The 17,281-nt window shown below is 34.5% G+C and overlaps 4 protein-coding genes across 8 annotated transcripts; 1 reads left to right on the top strand and 3 right to left on the bottom strand.

Moving 5' to 3' along the window:
• Positions 1 to 1,161: 1,161 nt before the first annotated feature.
• On the bottom strand, positions 1,162 to 14,199 carry LOC123011654 (oxysterol-binding protein-related protein 3-like). Of its 5 annotated transcripts, XM_044409209.1 has the most exons (10): positions 14,027 to 14,199; positions 12,118 to 12,207; positions 7,197 to 7,517; positions 5,139 to 5,433; positions 4,875 to 5,089; positions 4,490 to 4,829; positions 4,207 to 4,436; positions 3,894 to 4,155; positions 1,893 to 2,572; positions 1,162 to 1,844 (listed from the first exon to the last, which is right to left on the bottom strand). In XM_044409209.1, exons 1-10 carry the CDS (start codon positions 14,048 to 14,050, stop codon positions 1,386 to 1,388), a joined length of 2,916 nt encoding a protein of 971 aa, XP_044265144.1. In that variant the 5' UTR covers positions 14,051 to 14,199; the 3' UTR covers positions 1,162 to 1,385. The 5 variants fall into 5 exon arrangements, with proteins under 5 accessions (XP_044265144.1, XP_044265143.1, XP_044265145.1 ...); XM_044409208.1 differs by having other exon boundaries at positions 4,490 to 5,089; XM_044409210.1 differs by lacking the exon at positions 14,027 to 14,199 and adding an exon at positions 12,929 to 13,174 and having other exon boundaries at positions 4,490 to 5,089.
• On the top strand, positions 13,271 to 16,055 carry LOC123011655 (N-acetyltransferase ESCO2). The gene is made up of 5 exons (XM_044409213.1): positions 13,271 to 13,572; positions 13,622 to 14,191; positions 14,513 to 15,383; positions 15,437 to 15,604; positions 15,655 to 16,055. Exons 2-5 carry the CDS (start codon positions 13,632 to 13,634, stop codon positions 15,988 to 15,990), a joined length of 1,935 nt encoding a protein of 644 aa, XP_044265148.1. The 5' UTR covers positions 13,271 to 13,572; positions 13,622 to 13,631; the 3' UTR covers positions 15,991 to 16,055.
• LOC123011659 (methyltransferase N6AMT1) lies at positions 15,954 to 16,669 on the bottom strand. The gene has a single exon (XM_044409224.1). The coding sequence runs from the start codon at positions 16,667 to 16,669 to the stop codon at positions 16,049 to 16,051; it is 621 nt and encodes a 206-aa protein (XP_044265159.1). The 3' UTR covers positions 15,954 to 16,048.
• On the bottom strand, positions 16,669 to 17,175 carry LOC123011660 (SNAPIN protein homolog). Its single transcript, XM_044409225.1, has 2 exons — positions 16,979 to 17,175; positions 16,669 to 16,927 (listed from the first exon to the last, which is right to left on the bottom strand). The coding sequence occupies exons 1-2, from the start codon at positions 17,128 to 17,130 to the stop codon at positions 16,669 to 16,671; spliced, it is 411 nt and encodes a 136-aa protein (XP_044265160.1). The 5' UTR covers positions 17,131 to 17,175.
• Between the last annotated feature and the right edge of the window lie 106 nt (positions 17,176 to 17,281).

Here is a 17,281-nt window from a genome sequence, read left to right as displayed (position 1 = left end):
AAGATTTTCATCATAATTTTTCACTAATGGAAAATCATTTTGTATAATATTTCTGTCATATGCATTTTTGAACGTACTGTAAGTACTTACAGTTGATGGACCAAGAAAACTGGTATAAAAGTGACAATCATGTATATTTCGCGCTATAGCTGTCGCCACTTCTGTAATTTTTACGAAGTTTTTTTCTGTTTGAAAATTGAAAGAAAGGGTGCGTCAAGTAATAAAGACTAACTGACTTTCAGATACAACCCAAAATACATTCTCACAGACAACTTGGCTTTTGTTTGAAAAAATTATTAAATTATGAGTAAATAATAGAACTTAAAGTATAGTTTGTAGTTGATAGACACCCATATCGCTAGCTTGAAATGAGTTTATTGCAATTAGAGCTAGGAAAGCTGAAAAATTTTTAATGTTTAACATTTTTATTTAACCTTCACCTTTAAAAGAGCATTTTACAAATTTATAACAGAATTTCAAATAAATGATAACATCTAGTTAGGTTCTGTGAAAGCAATGCGCATATTTAAAAAATGAAGCTTTTTTAAACAATTGGCGTTGTAGTGATTATTGTCACTCTTCATTGACATAAAAATCCAACTAATTCTACAAGAATTCGAAAAGACACTTTAATTTATAAACAATGTAGCAATTACATGTTTTCCGAAACATCAAAAACGATAAAAGAAATTTCTTAACATTTCTTAACATAAAAATAAATATTAAGTTACAACAATAACAATACATTATTTAACTTTATTGAACAGTAATTAGTGACTAGATAGGAAAGTTCAAAGTGGAATTTTTTATTTCTTATCAATAAACAAATGATTTTTGCATTAGCTACGTAACTAAAATGCCACTCTACTTAAAAACTAATAGATATATCACTACACTTCATTCCATTAGAATCATTTAAAACCCTTATTGCTTAAAAATAAAATAGTAACTCTGAAACGACCGGTTTATACCGAGCGATCAAGGTAATTTGTAATCGTGTCATCCTTGGATCCGAAAATGTATGTCTGTAAAATGTCAAGTAAAATGACAAGTTGAAAGGTAAAGTGGCATGATCAAAAAGGTGATGATTATAATACCTAAATTTATAATTTACCTTCAAAAAAGAACGGTCCTACTTGTATTTATTATACGTGGGCGACTAATTCCAACCCATTTTGACGTTTTACCTTTCGACTTTTATTTGACGTTTCATGTGCAGTTAGTTCAAAAACAGACATTCTCGGATGCAAAGAAGACTCGATTACAAATTATCTTGATCGCTCGATACAAACAAGCATGGCATTCATAAGGAAACAATTTCAATACTAAAATCACTATAATTGCACGTAAATCACTGGTTTAGCCTAAAAATTGGGTATTGCTAATCACCACAACGACTCGAATTGCATATTAGCAAATCCCGGATTCTTCCGCATCTCCCAGTACTTCCCATTGTACTCCCACATGTCATCCTTCTGGTTCGAGAACCATCGCGGCTCATATCTAATATTCAATTCCTCTCTCCTCTTTCTGCGGTCTCTCTGTGCACTCTCTAACTGTAATTTGAGAGTTTCAGCCGTATTCAAATCACCCTCCTCCAGTGCTCTCTGGTCAGGCCGGAATCGGGTATCAGTAGGCGGCAACAAATGTGCATCTGGGCCTAATTCATTCAGTTCGATTGCGAATCGGGTAAATCCATAGTATCGTTCGTGGTTCGGAGGTAAATTCCCCGCCCTCCAAATGCATCGAGCCGATGGGGGAACCCCACAATACAACGATTCCGACCACTTACCAAATAAACGGTGCACCGTCTTACCCGACTCGTCGAAAACGGCCCCCACGACCTGGAAAACAAATTAATTTCTGAAGCGCAACTATGACCGTAGACTCACCTCGTGCCTTTTTGCTGACCAATAACTGGCCTTGTTAAAAGTCAACTTGCATGTGATTCGTCCGTTACTAACTCTTAACTCTCCATACTGATCGACCCATCTTTGTCCACTAAATAAATTATGGACACACGTGGTGACTTTATTCCACGTGTACAAATCTCCGGTTCGGGGTAATAACACGTGAACACTCCCTAGCGGTTGAAACTCCATACTTTTTCCCCAGAATTTTGTTTTCACCCTTGCATCTTGCCAAAACGTGAAATTATTACTTTTCGCATAACAAGTGCTGATGGGGGGGTGATGCGAAACTTGTTCAGCCAAAAATTTAAACCCTTTATCCTCCCGAATGCACTCATACGTTTCTCCCAAAAGAGGATTGAAAGGCTTATTTCCGGCTCTAGTGAGAGTACTGGCATAGGCAGAAACGGCAAATGCAGCTATTTGGACCATACGCTCGTACGGGTCGTCCAAAGATGCCGCCTTGTCCAACAAATCGGAATATTCAAGCTCTTCGCACAGTCTCTGAAGGACGTTGAGGGGTTCATTAAGGGCCACGGGCATGCTTATCTGGGACAGGTCCTTGCCTATGTTTCTGCTGAGAAGATTCCATAGGGAGAGACCTTCAGTGTGGGGGCGTGGCGCGGGGAGCACTGTCCGGCGACCGGTCAAGCTCTGGGAACCTACAAAAACAGAATGTAAATTTCGAGACGAAGGGAGAGCGAGTCAGTAGGGATGTCACCCATTTCTGATACCTTGGTTTAAGTAAAATTTGCACAAGAGATGATTTCGCTTTTTGCCACCCATAAAAAATGAAAAAATTTTGGAAAAACTAGGCGCACACAAACGTAAAACTATCACATTATTGTCATATTTTGACAACAAAATGACAAAATTGAGCCCTTCAAATTTTGAAGAATGAAGAACCCTTCAAGGTTTTTTAAAAGTAAATGAATGAAAATGTAATGAATAAATTGAATGTAAAAACGAACATTATTTAAAATAAAGGGATACTACAAAAACGCATTAAGGAAATTAACGTCGCACAACCTACTTCATACTGCCCATTATTATAGTTTCTCGTTTTTGCCCAAAAATAAAGTAATATAAAATCTATCAAAATACTTAGGTTATGTAGAAGGAACTAATTTAGATAGTAGTACCTACAAGATATTAGTTTTTCAAAATTAAATAAGTGCAAAATGCCAAAATCACTCAAGTGTCAAACAAGTGAAAAAATGTTGATGCTTGGCAGCACAGCCAACTCATATTTTGTAGTTAAAATAGGTATTTGCCAGTTTTGTTGTAAAAAAATGTTTCAAATTAATTAACCTAGAAATTCATGGATCAAAATAATTAAGTATATGTTACAATTAGCACAAATATGTCAAAAATAATGGAAATAAACGACGAAATTATTCCATTTTCTCCAAGAGGATTAGATGAAATTGAAAGGGTTGAATGTAGCATAGTCACTTCTCCAAATTGTAAAAAAATAATAATAAGTTAATGTCGTAGAAGGAACACGTTTCGGCAAACAATTGCCATCATCATCCTGAATTTGAAATTGTATTAACGACTTCGGGAAGGCGTTGACTTCACCACCCTTCACGTTTTACTTTTTTGATTTTAAATACCCACAGAAATAATTACATTTTGTAATAATTTAAAATTTAATATACATAATTTCAAATTCAGGATGATAACAATTGATTGCCAAATTGCCAAATTTTTTTGAATTGAACAATTGAAAAGTGACTTTTTTTACCTTTAACCATTTGGAAATATAAATAAAGATGTTTGACTGTGCAGCCTACTTTATTTTACCTTGTGTAATTTTTGGGGTTTCCTTAAAAAAAAAACAGTTGTTTTGATAACGGAAGAACAAAGATAAAACATAATATAGGGGTATAATGGGTACATTGCTACTGACTCACCTTTTCATCTCGAACTTTCGACTTCGTTTCCTTTCAAACCGAAAACCACAACCAAACGTCAACCTACCTGCCAAATCTAGAGAATTATTGACTGTGTTTAGCTCCGTGCCGAGTTCAGACTCTGAACTGATGCTTCCTTCTCCACTGGAGAGCGAGCCCGCCTCCGAACTACTTTCAGAACGTGTACGCACCTCAGATTCCTCTTCTTGTATTTCTGGATCTTCAATATCCAAGATGGTTTTTTCAGTGGGCAAATCTTCGGCATCGAAAAATTCAGTTGCGCTGACACACGAGGAACTATAGCTCAACGAAGCGTTATAGGGACGATGCTATCAAAAACACGACAAAATTTCAATAAACCAAACCAAAAACTGACTCACGTTTTCCGAAAGCTGCTCTAACGAAGACAAGTCGGTTAGATCTGAAGCTTCATGGATCCGCAACAAACGACTTTTGAGTTCGGTGTTTTGCTGAAGAACTTGGTTAAGATTATTTCTTAAATTAACTACGCTTTGATTGACATTTATGGTTCCTTCTAACTCTAAAGCTGACTTAAGACGCTCACGTTCAGTACTTAAGCCAAAAGTTACAGTTTTAAGACTTCCAAGGACTGAAAATATCCCTCTTAAGTATAAAAACCACAAAGAGTAATCAGTCAAGTACCAGTTTTGGCCAAAGACAAAAAATCTTCCCTAAGTTGATTTTCTGTTGACAGAGAGATAACATCTACATTACTAAGACTATCAGGAGTTGGAATTGTTGAAGCGTTAGGCACTGGCAAACTGGCCACAGCATTGACTCCAAGTTGCTGAGGTGATGTCGAAAGTGCTGAAAAAGAATTTGTAGACAACGGCGAAGTATTGTCAGCGTCGGTTCCTGTTGATTTATTAGCCGCACTGAACTGAATTGTTAAATCAACACTGCCACCTTTGGACGACTTTTTCTTCTTCAAACCAAACTTCCTTCTATCTTTTTTAATATTGGGTGAGAGTGCCTCAACCACCTGAAAGTGCTTACTTAAATCAAGCCTTAATCCAGTTGGCACAACCTCTGTCCCCAAAATAGCACTAGCTTCAATTTGTTGTAAAAGCCGCGATAACTTCGTTACGTTTTGTTCGACATTTGTTGTATCTCTTTGAAATTGTTCGAGGGAAGAGAGAGATTCCTGGAGCCATAAACTGAGACGACCGCCACTAGATGGCGGTTGCAAGCCTCGAGTAAGGCTGCCATCACGACTTACTATTTCAGGAGTCCTGGGTATACCTTCAGATTTATTTTTATTTTTTGATATATTTTTTTAATGCCAACTTACTATGTAAGCCATCAGTCGGTTTAAAAAGAGTGCCAACATTCGTCCCATACGTCAAAATATGTTGCCTATATAATCGATGAGCAGTAAGTTGTTGCACCCAGCTCGTAAAAGCGTCTTCACTTTTAGCTTTCAAATGATAAATAAATTCTTCCGCATCTATATCTATTCGTTTTCTTTTGCTTTTCGTAGTGATCACAGACAAACCAATATCGACAGTACCATGGATTTTTCCTTTACTTATTTCATTAGGGCCTTTTCCATAAACTAATATACCCTTTTCGATTAAAAAATAACGCTAAAATGAAAGTCAAATACAATAATACATAATATAAAAAATATTTATCTCAATATACCCCACAAACCCAAAGACAATTGACATTTATTAATTTTAATTACTGTGAGGTCAACCGAATTAAAAGTCAGATTTTTATTTTTATTTGTATTGAGTAGTGAACCGTCATGTCCTTGACAAAGCAAAAATAATTCTAGCAGACTAATTATAATGTAATTAATTAACAGCTATTGTTATCGATAATTTGGCAAGGGATATTTCAGAATCGTTTTTCATAGCAAGCTGCCATTTTTAAATGTTTGCAAGTAAACACAAGGAATATGACATAATAATTATAAATTATAAGTAGATAAGAAACCATTAGCTTTCCACATAGTGGAAGAGTTTAAAGTTGCTAGAAATTAACCGAAGTTGATTTGACTGATTTATAATTATAAACAAATAAATAACACTTGTTACAAGCACACCATGATGCCAATCTAAAAACATAAAGCTTCCTAATGCCTTAAAAATTGTTTAACATCTTGCAAATCCAATTAATTTCGCTTTTGTTGAAATTTTCGCATCCAACTTTAATTTTTCCTCTTCCGAGGTGTAATTCACGTCTGGGAGTTTTCCTCACAGTAAATCTACTACATTTACAACTGGTCTTTATTAAAAAAAAAATACCGAAGAGTGATATCACACAGTTGCTTTTTCTAACAGCCCCTCCCTTTTAGGGTTGGTCTTACGTCTGTTTTATTTTCATAAATAAAATTCACCTGTGGACTAATCCCACTAATGTCAAAATTACCAAAGTTTAAAAGTTACTTCATGATCTATTATGTAGAATCACACTTATTTCTGTAACAATGACGCTTGGTAGCTGCGACCTCCACATTAATTATTACCTAAATATTGGAAGATACAATTTTAAATATTTCACAAAAACTCGAAAATACTAATTTTTCCATTAAATACAACTAAGTACTATACTACGGATACCTAAAGACTAGTTCACCGTATACTACCTATACATTATTCACTACTCGTATAATGCGACATAAACATGAAATCGCAACAATTCATAAAAGATGTTGAAGGTGAAGAAGAAGTCTGAATAAATAAATCTACAAATTATGAACGAAGGGAATATTTATTTGTATTTATTTCAAAAGAGAGTGTCACGCGATAATTAATACCTTTCACAAGTTGTTCTTACTTTATCTCCCTCTTATATTTTTTTATATTACAGTACAGTATTACAGTAAATAAAAAACAAAAGAAGCCATTCTTTAAAATATCGACAGATCAAGATAATTTGTAATCGATCCTTGCTTTCTTGCATCAGAAACCGTATGTCTATGAAACGTCAAAATAAAATGACATAATTTTGACTCCAATTTTATGCTTATTTTGACCCAAATTAACTACTGCTGCAATTGAAAATATGTATTGATTTCATGTAGCGATAAGAAAATATTGTGGTTTATTCAGAAATGCGATCGAATTGAATTTAATTGACACAATTTCTTATTTGAATAACCAAAAAAGCTATTAGGAAGAATAATTTAATTATAAGACAAAGCATATCAAAATTTGATGCCAATTTTAAATTTTCATCGAGTTTTTTATTTATTTTGCACAAAATAAATCTATGTTCAATTTATTTATAAACCCTCTACCTCAAAATTAATTACATCATAATTAAATTTTGCATAAATAAAACAAGCCATTAGTTAGAATAGGATGGTCTAAATTTACTCACACTTATAAATATCAAATACCTTATGCCACCCCTTCAAAGGCCACTTCCTCTTCTTGTGCAAAAATCCATTAAACGAATTCGGCTTACTTTCAAACCTTTGCCCATCTTTCAGTCCTTCCATAATCTCCCATTCCGACCCCCTCCTGGCTTTCTTTCGTCGCTTTTCAGTTTGCGTGACATTATTTTGTTCCGTCGTACTATCCGCACTTAAACTATTGGTTTCCACGCTAGCGTCCGAATCACTGGCTGTCACTGTACTATTTCCGACCTTGACTTTGATTTTACTCAGTTGTGGACTCTTCTTGTCGCCACTGGCCATAATCTTGCGACTTTTGCGACACTGTAAAAGTACCATAACGTATTTATCACACGTTTCGACCAATTACCATAAAGGTATAAGCAAGCATCGGCACTAGGTGGGAGTTTCAGCGACGCTACGGCGACCAGTGAAGATACAAATATTCAGGAAACGAAATAAAACTTGATAAATTATGAAGCAGTTTCAATGAAGTTTACTGACCCGCGAACTCATTTTATTGATAACTTTATTTACAAGTATTGACCGTACATACGCATCACCGAAAGATATATTCTTACAAGCACACGAATCTTAATAGAATTACGGGAAACTGGAGACTAACCTTTGTCTGGATTAATATCATTTTATGGCCGAATTGATGCACAGTAATTTTGAAACCATGAAAAATCGTAACTCAGCTTTGTCATTTTACTTTCAATCAAAAGAATAATGGTTTATATAATAAATATTTTTAGCTTTCTTAGATTCTCGCAATTGTAAAATTTTCTTCCTGATGGCTGAATTTGTGGTAACAATTACAACTTTTCAGAGATAATATAACTATTTTTTAATTAATTTGAGAAGAGTAATCTGATTAAAGCAACTCGTGACAGCACTCTTGTTATTCAATATCATTAAAATATTCAATAGGTAGGTAACTCTTTTGTAGCCCCATGGCATTTATCAATAAATAAATATTTCTATTTTCAATTACTGCATCATTAAAATATTTTTTCAAATTAAACTCATTTAAGTGTGTCAAAATGAAATATCGTGTCGAAAATTGATTCAAATCTGTCGAGAAAGTTTGTTCAATATTCCATACTAAAGATGAATAAAATCTAAATAAAATTTTCATCGTCAAAGCAGTGTCCTATGTCACATAAAATACGATAAAGATGTCGCTTTACCAATTTGAATTCTAATTCAACAAAAAATCGATAAAACTCTAAATTTAAAATCTAAAATGTTTAGTCAACAACTGATAAAAATTTTCATCGACGTCTAACAAGAATAAAACTAAAGTCGCACTAGAATCACATCACTAGAAGCACATACATAATAATTTTACTTTAAAACTTTAAAATTTAACTAGGATTTCACTTCATAATTAAATTACTGAGATTTCAATTAATCGAGAAATGTTTGATAAAACTCTAAATTTAAAAAAAATTATAAATTCCTATAGGTAGGTATTTAATTTTGAATCACAAAAACGAAACTATAATTTTTGGTAATCACTAACCACCAATTTCCTTAAGCTGTATTTTCCTTGTTAATTTTTTTCAATTTGTATACGACATTTTTCAAAGTATGAAAAAATATTGAAAATTGACAGAGTCCATCCATATATGATATATGGACATACAGGGTGTTCGGTCCAAGTCGCCCCAGCTGATAACACCTAAGCTTACTTCTTTTTTTCAAAAAGTAAATATTCAAGTAATAATATTCATTCTTGGCTTTCTTAATAAATGTATTAAATGCTACCAAATTTAGTTTTTCAAATGGAACATATATGTTTTTTTCCCCCAAAACAATAATAATTGACATGAAAAATACTGTAAACCACTATTTATTTCATTTTGCGTAACACAATGCAATCAAAAAACATCTTAAATCTTAGAATTTTATAAGGAAATTGGTCGCGTAGCCTGATTTTTAATTTTAAAGGAAAGGTGTGAATAAAAAAAAATGCTTGGATACAGTTTAATTGTTGGTTTGACAAATTTAATTTGTCAGTTTATGAGCGAGTTCTCTTATGGAAAACTCTTGGATTTTCTTCGACTGATAACAGAACATTCAGATTTCTATTTTCTTGTTCTTCACAAAGAACCGCAGGTTTTTTAGTTTTAAGAAGCGAACCTGTTTGTCTCATTTGTTTTTCAATTCGACTAAATTTTCAACAATTTGGGTAAACTCTATTTGAGAATTTTTCTGTATACTGTCTTTCAGCTTCCGCTCTATTTTTGTTGCACTTAAAAAACACTTCAAGCTGATCTACCCCTTCGTCGTAATTAATAACATCCATTATTAAAGATCTCAATAAGATTTATTGACAAATGAGGCTTTGTCAAACTAAGAATTAAACGGTATCCAAGCATATTGCTTTTTTGATGAATACCTTGACAAGTAAAATCCGCCTACGTTGCAAAATTTGCAATAAAATTCAAAAATTTAAATTGTTTTCTGAGTGCATTATGTAAAGTAAAATGTAATAAATAGTGGTTTAACGTATTTTTCATGCCAATTCTTATTGTTTCGAGCAAAAAAACATAGGTGTTCTATTTGAAAAACTAAATTTGGTAGCATTTCCGGATACACCGGATGTGCCAAAAAAAATTGATGCATTTACTAAGAAAGCGTAGAATGAATAGTATTATTTGAAAATTTAGTTTTTGAAAAAAAAAAGTAAGTTTAGGTGTTATCGGCCGGGGCGACTTGGACCGAACACCCTGTATATGATATATGGTATAGTATATCATATGCAACCAATTTTTTTCAAAGAAATATCACACAAAAAATTCAAATTAAAATGTTTAGTCAACAACTGATAAAAATTTTCATCGACGTCTAACAAGAATAAAACTAAAGTCGCACTAGAATCACATCACTAGAAGCACATACATAATAATTTTACTTTAAAACTTTAAAATTTAACTAGGATTTCACTTCATAATTAAATTACTGAGATTTCAATTAATCGAGAAATGTTTGTCGTTTCATCTTAAAACTGCCTCACTAATTTTACCTAATAAAAATCGTGAAATTACTTTAAATGAACAAAACAAATCAATGTTATTTCAACAATGCAAGAATAAATACATTATCAGCACTGTAAAAACTTATCATATTACATTAAAAAGTCTATGTAAATTTTAATCGGTTTACAACACGATTTCATGTTTTTAGCACACGTGGCCTCTGCATAGAACATCAACAGTCGAAGTGTAAAGTTTTGATGGCTTGCGAAAATTACAATTTACAGTGACTTTATTGGAAATTATAGTTGTAGCAGGAACGGCAATTCCAAGATTGCTATAAATTGCCTTTTTGCACAAATTATGCACTTGTCATGATAACAATCAAGTTATAGACGAGTATTTATCGACTACATTTATTTAAATAGATATATCTCGTGCCACTTCACAATGTTTTTTCTGGTTCAAAATTTGTCAGTAGGGTCAGTTGTAACACAGATTCTTCTTTTACAAAAAAAATCAAATCAAATATTTCTAACCTATTTCACCTCAAAAATAAAGCTGGTGGGCGATAGGGTGGCGACAGCTATGCGACGAGATATACACACAAGCAAAAGAAAACAGTTAATGTTTAGAAAACATTTGAATAAAATAAAATAATAAAATAAAAAAAAATAATCCTTATTACCACTTCTAGCCCTACTACGAGTACATCAATAAACCGCTCAGTTTTGTGTTGCCCCGATAACTCTAGAATTCTCAATTTCTGCTTCTGCTGTACTATTGCGGACAAAATATTTTTCCTGTCACTTCAAAAAAGTCATGTAATGTAAACCAAGCATTTTAACATCAAGTCAACATGACAACTTTTTAAATTATTGACTTTTCTCTTGTCAAAAATATGGCACCTTGACCTTCCACCGTTGAAAAATTTAGAATCGTCTCCCTTCTTTCTGAGGTTGGTCAGCAAAAAGTACTATTATATGCATAGGTATGTATGTTATCAACAAGTGACGAAGAATGTTTTAACAATTTTAAATTTTGACAAAGAGTTGACAGTACTATAAAATAAGGTTAACATCCTGATGCTTGCTTTACAACTTTATGTCACTCAAGTGACACTGACCCGTTATCTTGCAAAAGATCTCTTTGGAGCTCTGGATGCGAAACATTTAGGACTCTTGTAGCGATTTGGAATATAATAAGCGGTTTTGCCACTCGGACGTTATTTACTCCTACTTTTCTACGACTTTGTTTTGATTGTGTGTACCTCCATTATGCTTAGTTATTTGCATACTTGCATCCAACATTGTAATCAAAAACATGTATTATTCTCGCAATAATAGTCATTCGAAATAATAAGAATACATTACAAACATTTAAAATGAGATTTTAGTACATTCTTTGTACATATTCGAGAAAAATATTTTCAGAATTGAGAACGAGTTAAACCTCGCCTAGGTTGAGAATCAATATTAACAAGATTGGGGTTATTGTTTTAGAGGGCAATAATCCCTCAATATACATATAACTTTGTTAATAATAAGAAAACTATTTATACTTTTTCAGATATTTATTTATGAAAATCTTAAAGAAGCAGTAATGTTGCAATAAAAAAACCCTCTATATGTAATAAAAATGACACAAACCAAACGAAGTTTACGCAAAATGGTCTATTTTAAATTGAGACATAAATCTGATTTAATTTATTTGTAAATAAACTAAAATAATCAAAATATACTCTACAAACTATTACTAACCTAAGTTTTGCATGTACGGTATACTATGTACTACCAATATTAAAATGTTCAATGCCAAATGAGAAAAAGGGAAAACATAACAGTTTCAATTTTTATTACTAAATTACACAATGAACATATTAGACAAATACAAAGCGAGAGATTTGCTACTTCTACCTACAAATCAGGATAATTCCTTACATCGTTTCTATCTTTCCAAAAAACGTCATGTCTAACTGCAAGATCAGAGAGATGCAAATACATTGGCAAGTCATTTGAAATTTTTCGTTGCTGAAAAAAATAATTCAATAATTGAACTAAACATAAATAATATTGTACTAAAAAATATGTTGGTTATTAATTCAAAATGCCAAACGAGATGCAGTGCACCCGTTTATGCGTTGCTATAGTAACATAACTTGGCTCTAGTGCAATATAATTTATCAAAAAAGTTGATAATTATAAGACTGTAGGTACTCTTGTTTCAAATAAAACCGATTTTTCGGTGCAGCTTTTGGATAAAAGCTTTTGCGTCTAAAAATAATTCGGGAAAAATTGATCTCATGTCTGGAGATACCTATTTAGCACATTAACCCGAGATAATTTGAGGAGTAAATTATGAATCACATAGTGTTTACGTATCACCGATTTGTGATCTTTAACCTGGGACTGCTTTTTTTATGGTCACAAAGGAAACACCTTGAAGAAAGACTTTAATTTAAAATTAATATTCTGGCTGTGTAAAACTTCAAAATAAAAGTGTAAATTGCCGACGAATTACGCAATTTTCTAGTCAAAAACAGAAATAAATTTGCTTGAAAGCACCTTTTGGGTGTTTTTCAAAGCTTGAAACTAATCAGGGTAAACTGTTAACGATTTGTGAACACACTTTCCGTCAAAATTTCACTAAAGAGTAAAAGAATTTCGGTGAAGATAGGTGTGAACAGGTGTCTTAACACAAGCCAAGATTACCTCATAGAACAAATTTAGTCAATGATCACATTTAACGTACCTTATTAAACCCAATAACACCAATTATATTCCATGGACTTTGTCAGAGATGACTTTTTACTATGTTGCACTGTATTTACCATAATTTACACTATAATTTGCACTGCTGTTTACTTATACTCCACGAATCAAAACACAACTACTACCTTACGTTAACAATGCTTTTTTATACAGAATGATTTTACTTATAGACATTGCTATACGGCGCCAAGGTTATAGCAGGCTGCGGGATTTGGCAGTAGGGGAGTTTTGGTGTAGGCGATTGGCGACACTTCATGCTATTTTTTTTTAACAAGTAATGCCAATCAAGTGTAAAATAGGTTTCTAAAAATTAAAAATTGTGTTTTATTTTATTACTAAAAGCTAATTATAACTTTTATTTAAATTATGTTGAATTATTTTATTTTTAGACGAACGATTTAAAAAAACTGCTGCGCATGCGTCTGTGTCCCCTCATCCCGGTAGCCAATCATCTTCCTGTTTATCCGGCGGGAATCGCTTTTCATGTCCTCTAATCCGTTATTTATGTTTGGTTAGAAAAACGGTTTGAGCTGCGTGAACCGTAAACAAACCCCGCCATTCGTGCACCCGTGACGTGTGATTATTATGCCCCTTCAGAGCGGATGTTTCCCGCCAGTTGGTCAGGTAAGTGGCTGCTGCCCTCATTTCCGGCCTCTTGGAAAATTCTTTCTAGACCCAATGTGATGAAGCCTCATCCGCAAATCGAGCACACTCCAGAGATTTCCAGCAGACGAAGAGCCCTCTTTCCAGACAGCTCCCCGTGCGACGACGATCTAGGGTGCATAAGTCCTCTGGACTTCGACGAGGGCTGTGCCAAAAACGTCTTTTCACTAGATACATGTGTCGGGGATTACGACATCATCGGTCTCGTGGAAAAGGGACACACGGTCCACACTCCAAACAACACTAACACCACTACTAAAGTCATCACTCCTTGCACCACCAATGAGTCGCCAACACAGAAACTTAAAACACCACATGATACGCACACCAACACCGTTTTTCCTAAATTAATACGTAATAAGACGCAGGTTGACACAGCCCCCAACCAAGACTGTAAAAATCCAAAAGTACGTACCGCTCTGTTTCCTGACAAGGACATGTCTCTCCCTTCCAGAAATTTTTATCCTAAGACCGATAACGAGGTTCTGCCACGACCTTTTGCCCTCACCAAGAAACCAAGCCCCGAAAAAACGCACAGAAGAAAGACCTATTTTTTATGCAACAAGAGGAGTAAATTCAGGTTAGTCACATTCATTTGCTTAATTTTTTTTGGCAAGGCAACTTGATTTTATAATTAAAATTATTTGAACTAAAGAACAGTGTGTCTAAATTAACAGTTATGTTGTTATGTATTGTAGTAATCACAAATTTTGTGAATAAATTACGAGAAAAAAAATTAACTTTCCTTTTCCATTTTGTAATTTTTGATTGTGTGGATGGCAACGGCCATCCGACTTTTTAAAATCACTTTAATGGCTACATTAAACTACAAGGAGGCTTAACAAAACTTTACTCTATTTTGTTAATAGTATTGTAAGACTGCAAAATGTTTATTTTACAGTCGATCAGGACAAATCAATGCGGGAGTCAGCCACAAGATAAAAAAGAGAAAAATCCGAAAAATCAGCAAAATTGCGGCTCTCGAAGCCGCAATCAACATAATTGAAAACTCTCCTCTCAACGCAATCTTCGATTCTGTTGTTTCAAATTCTGAGTCGGTCGAAGCAGCCCCTGAATGCATTCAGACAGCCCCTGAAGCTGCTCCTTGCTGTCCAACACCCAGTCCAACACCCAGTCCTGAGCCTGATCCATCAAAAAGATTCTTCAAATCTTCCCGCCACAAAGCCGTAGTCACAGTAAACCCCAACATAAAGCTCGAAATGAACAACGGTCGGATTAGTTTAATTCAGAACAAAAATCCCCTTAAACGGGTCAGAGTACAAGAGGGCGTCAGTCCTAAACGTCCAAAATTGGATTTCGAACCTGAACAACCCTTAATTCCTACTGACGAAATTTCGAATATCATTAATTCTCTCGAAGATAAAGAAAATGAGAGGAAAAACCCGGATTTGTTAATGTCTCCAACGTCCCAGATGTGTAATATGACCTCGGGACTGGCTTTGAACAGTCCGAAAAAAGCGAGGGACTTAAGCTCGGTTTTGGATGCTATGCCGTCGAACGAGAAGAAATTTTTTCCTATTTTCTATCCCGGAAAAACGGTTTTTCCTTCTCCAGTTAAGGAACATAAGGTCTCGAACGGGACGAAGAAGTTTAGGCCGATTTCTAAGGACCAGATGTTATTAGATGCAGGACAGAAGAGATGGGGGGCTACTCAGTGTCCTGAGTGTAAAATTATTTATCATATGGGAGACCCGGGCGATGAAATAATGCATCTGAATTATCACAATGCCGGGCATATTTTCCGGTTTAATGTGAGTTCTTCTTTATTTATTTTTTTTTATTAATTAAACCTAATTAATTATAGGGTTGGAAAAATGAACGCGTCGTCTCGAACGATCTACGCAACGGGAAGATCATCCAAATTATACCGGGTGACTCCAAAATCTGGTGGAAGAAAGTCAAAGACGTGATGGAAGTGGTCAACCGAGATTTGGGGTACTTTGATATTGAATTCAACACAGCTAATTCACAAGTAGACTGTCCTACTAGCTGTGCCAATTTATTAGGATTTATTTTTTCCAGATATTCTTCTATGTCAAAAGTAAAGTTATAATCGGGGCTTTAGTGGCAGAAGTCAAAACTACCGCTCATAAGTTACTAACAACCCACCAAGACCAAGTGGATTTATGTTCAGAGGAGTCTTACCCTGTGAAATGTGGTGTTTCCCGGATTTGGGTAGCCCACAATCATCGACAGAAGGGCGTAGCAACATCTCTTATGGACGCACTTAAGAGAAATTTTGTATTTGGTGCGATTTTAAGGAATGAAGACATTGCCTTCAGCTCCCCGACTGAAGAAGGTAAAATTTTTGGGGCGAAATACTTCAAAACTCCAAATTTTCTTATTTATTTTGTATAATTATTTAATACCATATTTCAAACATTTTTATACCCACAAGACCAATCAATATACTTTTCTACATAGCCTTTGAAAATTTTAGTATAAATAAATGTTCTCCTCTTATTTTCCTGTCTTTAATTACTTCCGAACGAAAGATATTTTTACACACAAGAGACATAATTTCGTCAATGTTATTTTCTTTCAAAATCACCATATAACACACGCCTTTTGGTGTCAAAAAATGTTGTAAATTACAGAGCACCCTGTCAGTAATCTCGCGACCTGTACGGCCCCCAGCCCACGCTCTACTCAATCCATAACCGCTAATTTCCGCAGAGTCTGTAACGACATACGGGGGATTAAATAAAATAATATCAAACAAATTTTCCCTAAAATTAAAAAACAAATTCATGTTGACACAATTCACTTTGGTCCTATTCAACTTAGCTGTTTCACTCGTTGCCACACACGCATCCGGATTAATATCAGTGGCAAAACATTCGCATTTGAGACTTGTCGCCAAGGCTGTGATTGCAATCCCGCTTCCTGACCCAATCTCCAGGGCAAAAACCGGCTCCATCGCCTCCAAAAACCCCAACTCTTGTTCAAGTGCATCAAGGAGCAAGAACGAATCCTCGCTCGGCTCATACACCTCTGGGTGCCCCCTTAAATCATATTGCGGAGTTTTAAGTAACATTAAGGACTCTGATCCTCTATGGTATTATTCAAAATTATTTTCCGCTTGACTGTTTCTTTTTCGATCGACGAGTGGACTTTGTTAAGACGGTCTTGGACGTTCTGCAAGATGTTTGATAACACAGTCACTCTCTGTTTCGCGTTGATGAGTTTCTTAACATAAGCATCAAGATCAACAGTAGATTGTTGACTCTCGTTGATTTTCTTCAATTCTTCGCAGAGAGTCTCAATACACTGCTTCAGTTCAAGTTGAGAGATCCTAAAAAAGCGGTGTCAGATATGAGGGTGAGGAACATAAAACAAGAGGTACCTTGTGGCTCGTACACGTTCGTCCAGTTGGTCAACCGTGGGCTTGATCAAGCCCATAAGACCTTCGGCCAAAGTATCGCGAGTTGGATTGTCGCAGAAGTTCTCTGTATTTTCATCAATCGAAGTCCCAGGGCTTTCCGAATCCACATCCATTATATAACCTCACTTTTTGACAGCTGACAGAAAATGACGTTTAGAATTCAGAGGCGTCAAGTTTAAATTTATTAGTTATAAACATTAATCATGAAATTTACATCTTCAGGATATGAATAACAACGTTTTAATTAAAATGTGATGTATTTGT

Source organism: Tribolium madens, unplaced genomic scaffold (assembly GCF_015345945.1).
Source record: "Tribolium madens isolate multiple individuals breed KSU strain unplaced genomic scaffold, Tmad_KSU_1.1 Scaffold_91;HRSCAF=231;Tcas5.2_LG7, whole genome shotgun sequence".
Classification (NCBI taxonomy): domain Eukaryota; kingdom Metazoa; phylum Arthropoda; class Insecta; order Coleoptera; family Tenebrionidae; genus Tribolium; species Tribolium madens.
Note: the sequence above shows the minus strand (reverse complement) of the source record. Positions and strands in the feature narration are given on the sequence as shown.

Bases quoted from the DNA above. Each gene is read 5' to 3' on its own strand.
- LOC123011659 (XM_044409224.1), bottom strand. From the start codon at position 16,669: ATGTTACTTAAAACTCCGCAATATGATTTAAGGGGGCACCCAGAGGTG.
- LOC123011655 (XM_044409213.1), top strand. From the start codon at position 13,632: ATGAAGCCTCATCCGCAAATCGAGCACACTCCAGAGATTTCCAGCAGA. The intron at 14,192-14,512 runs GTTAGTCACATT...TTTATTTTACAG, and splicing joins AACAAGAGGAGTAAATTCAG to TCGATCAGGACAAATCAATG. The intron at 15,384-15,436 runs GTGAGTTCTTCT...AATTAATTATAG, and splicing joins GGCATATTTTCCGGTTTAAT to GGTTGGAAAAATGAACGCGT.
- LOC123011660 (XM_044409225.1), bottom strand. From the start codon at position 17,130: ATGGATGTGGATTCGGAAAGCCCTGGGACTTCGATTGATGAAAATACA. The intron at 16,928-16,978 runs GTACCTCTTGTT...CCGCTTTTTTAG, and splicing joins GAACGTGTACGAGCCACAAG to GATCTCTCAACTTGAACTGA.
- LOC123011654 (XM_044409208.1), bottom strand. From the start codon at position 14,050: ATGTCCTTGTCAGGAAACAGAGCG. The intron at 7,518-12,117 runs GTAAGGAATTAT...GTACTTTTACAG, and splicing joins TTTGGAAAGATAGAAACGAT to TGTCGCAAAAGTCGCAAGAT. The intron at 4,437-4,489 runs GTACTTGACTGA...GGATATTTTCAG, and splicing joins TTTGTCTTTGGCCAAAACTG to TCCTTGGAAGTCTTAAAACT.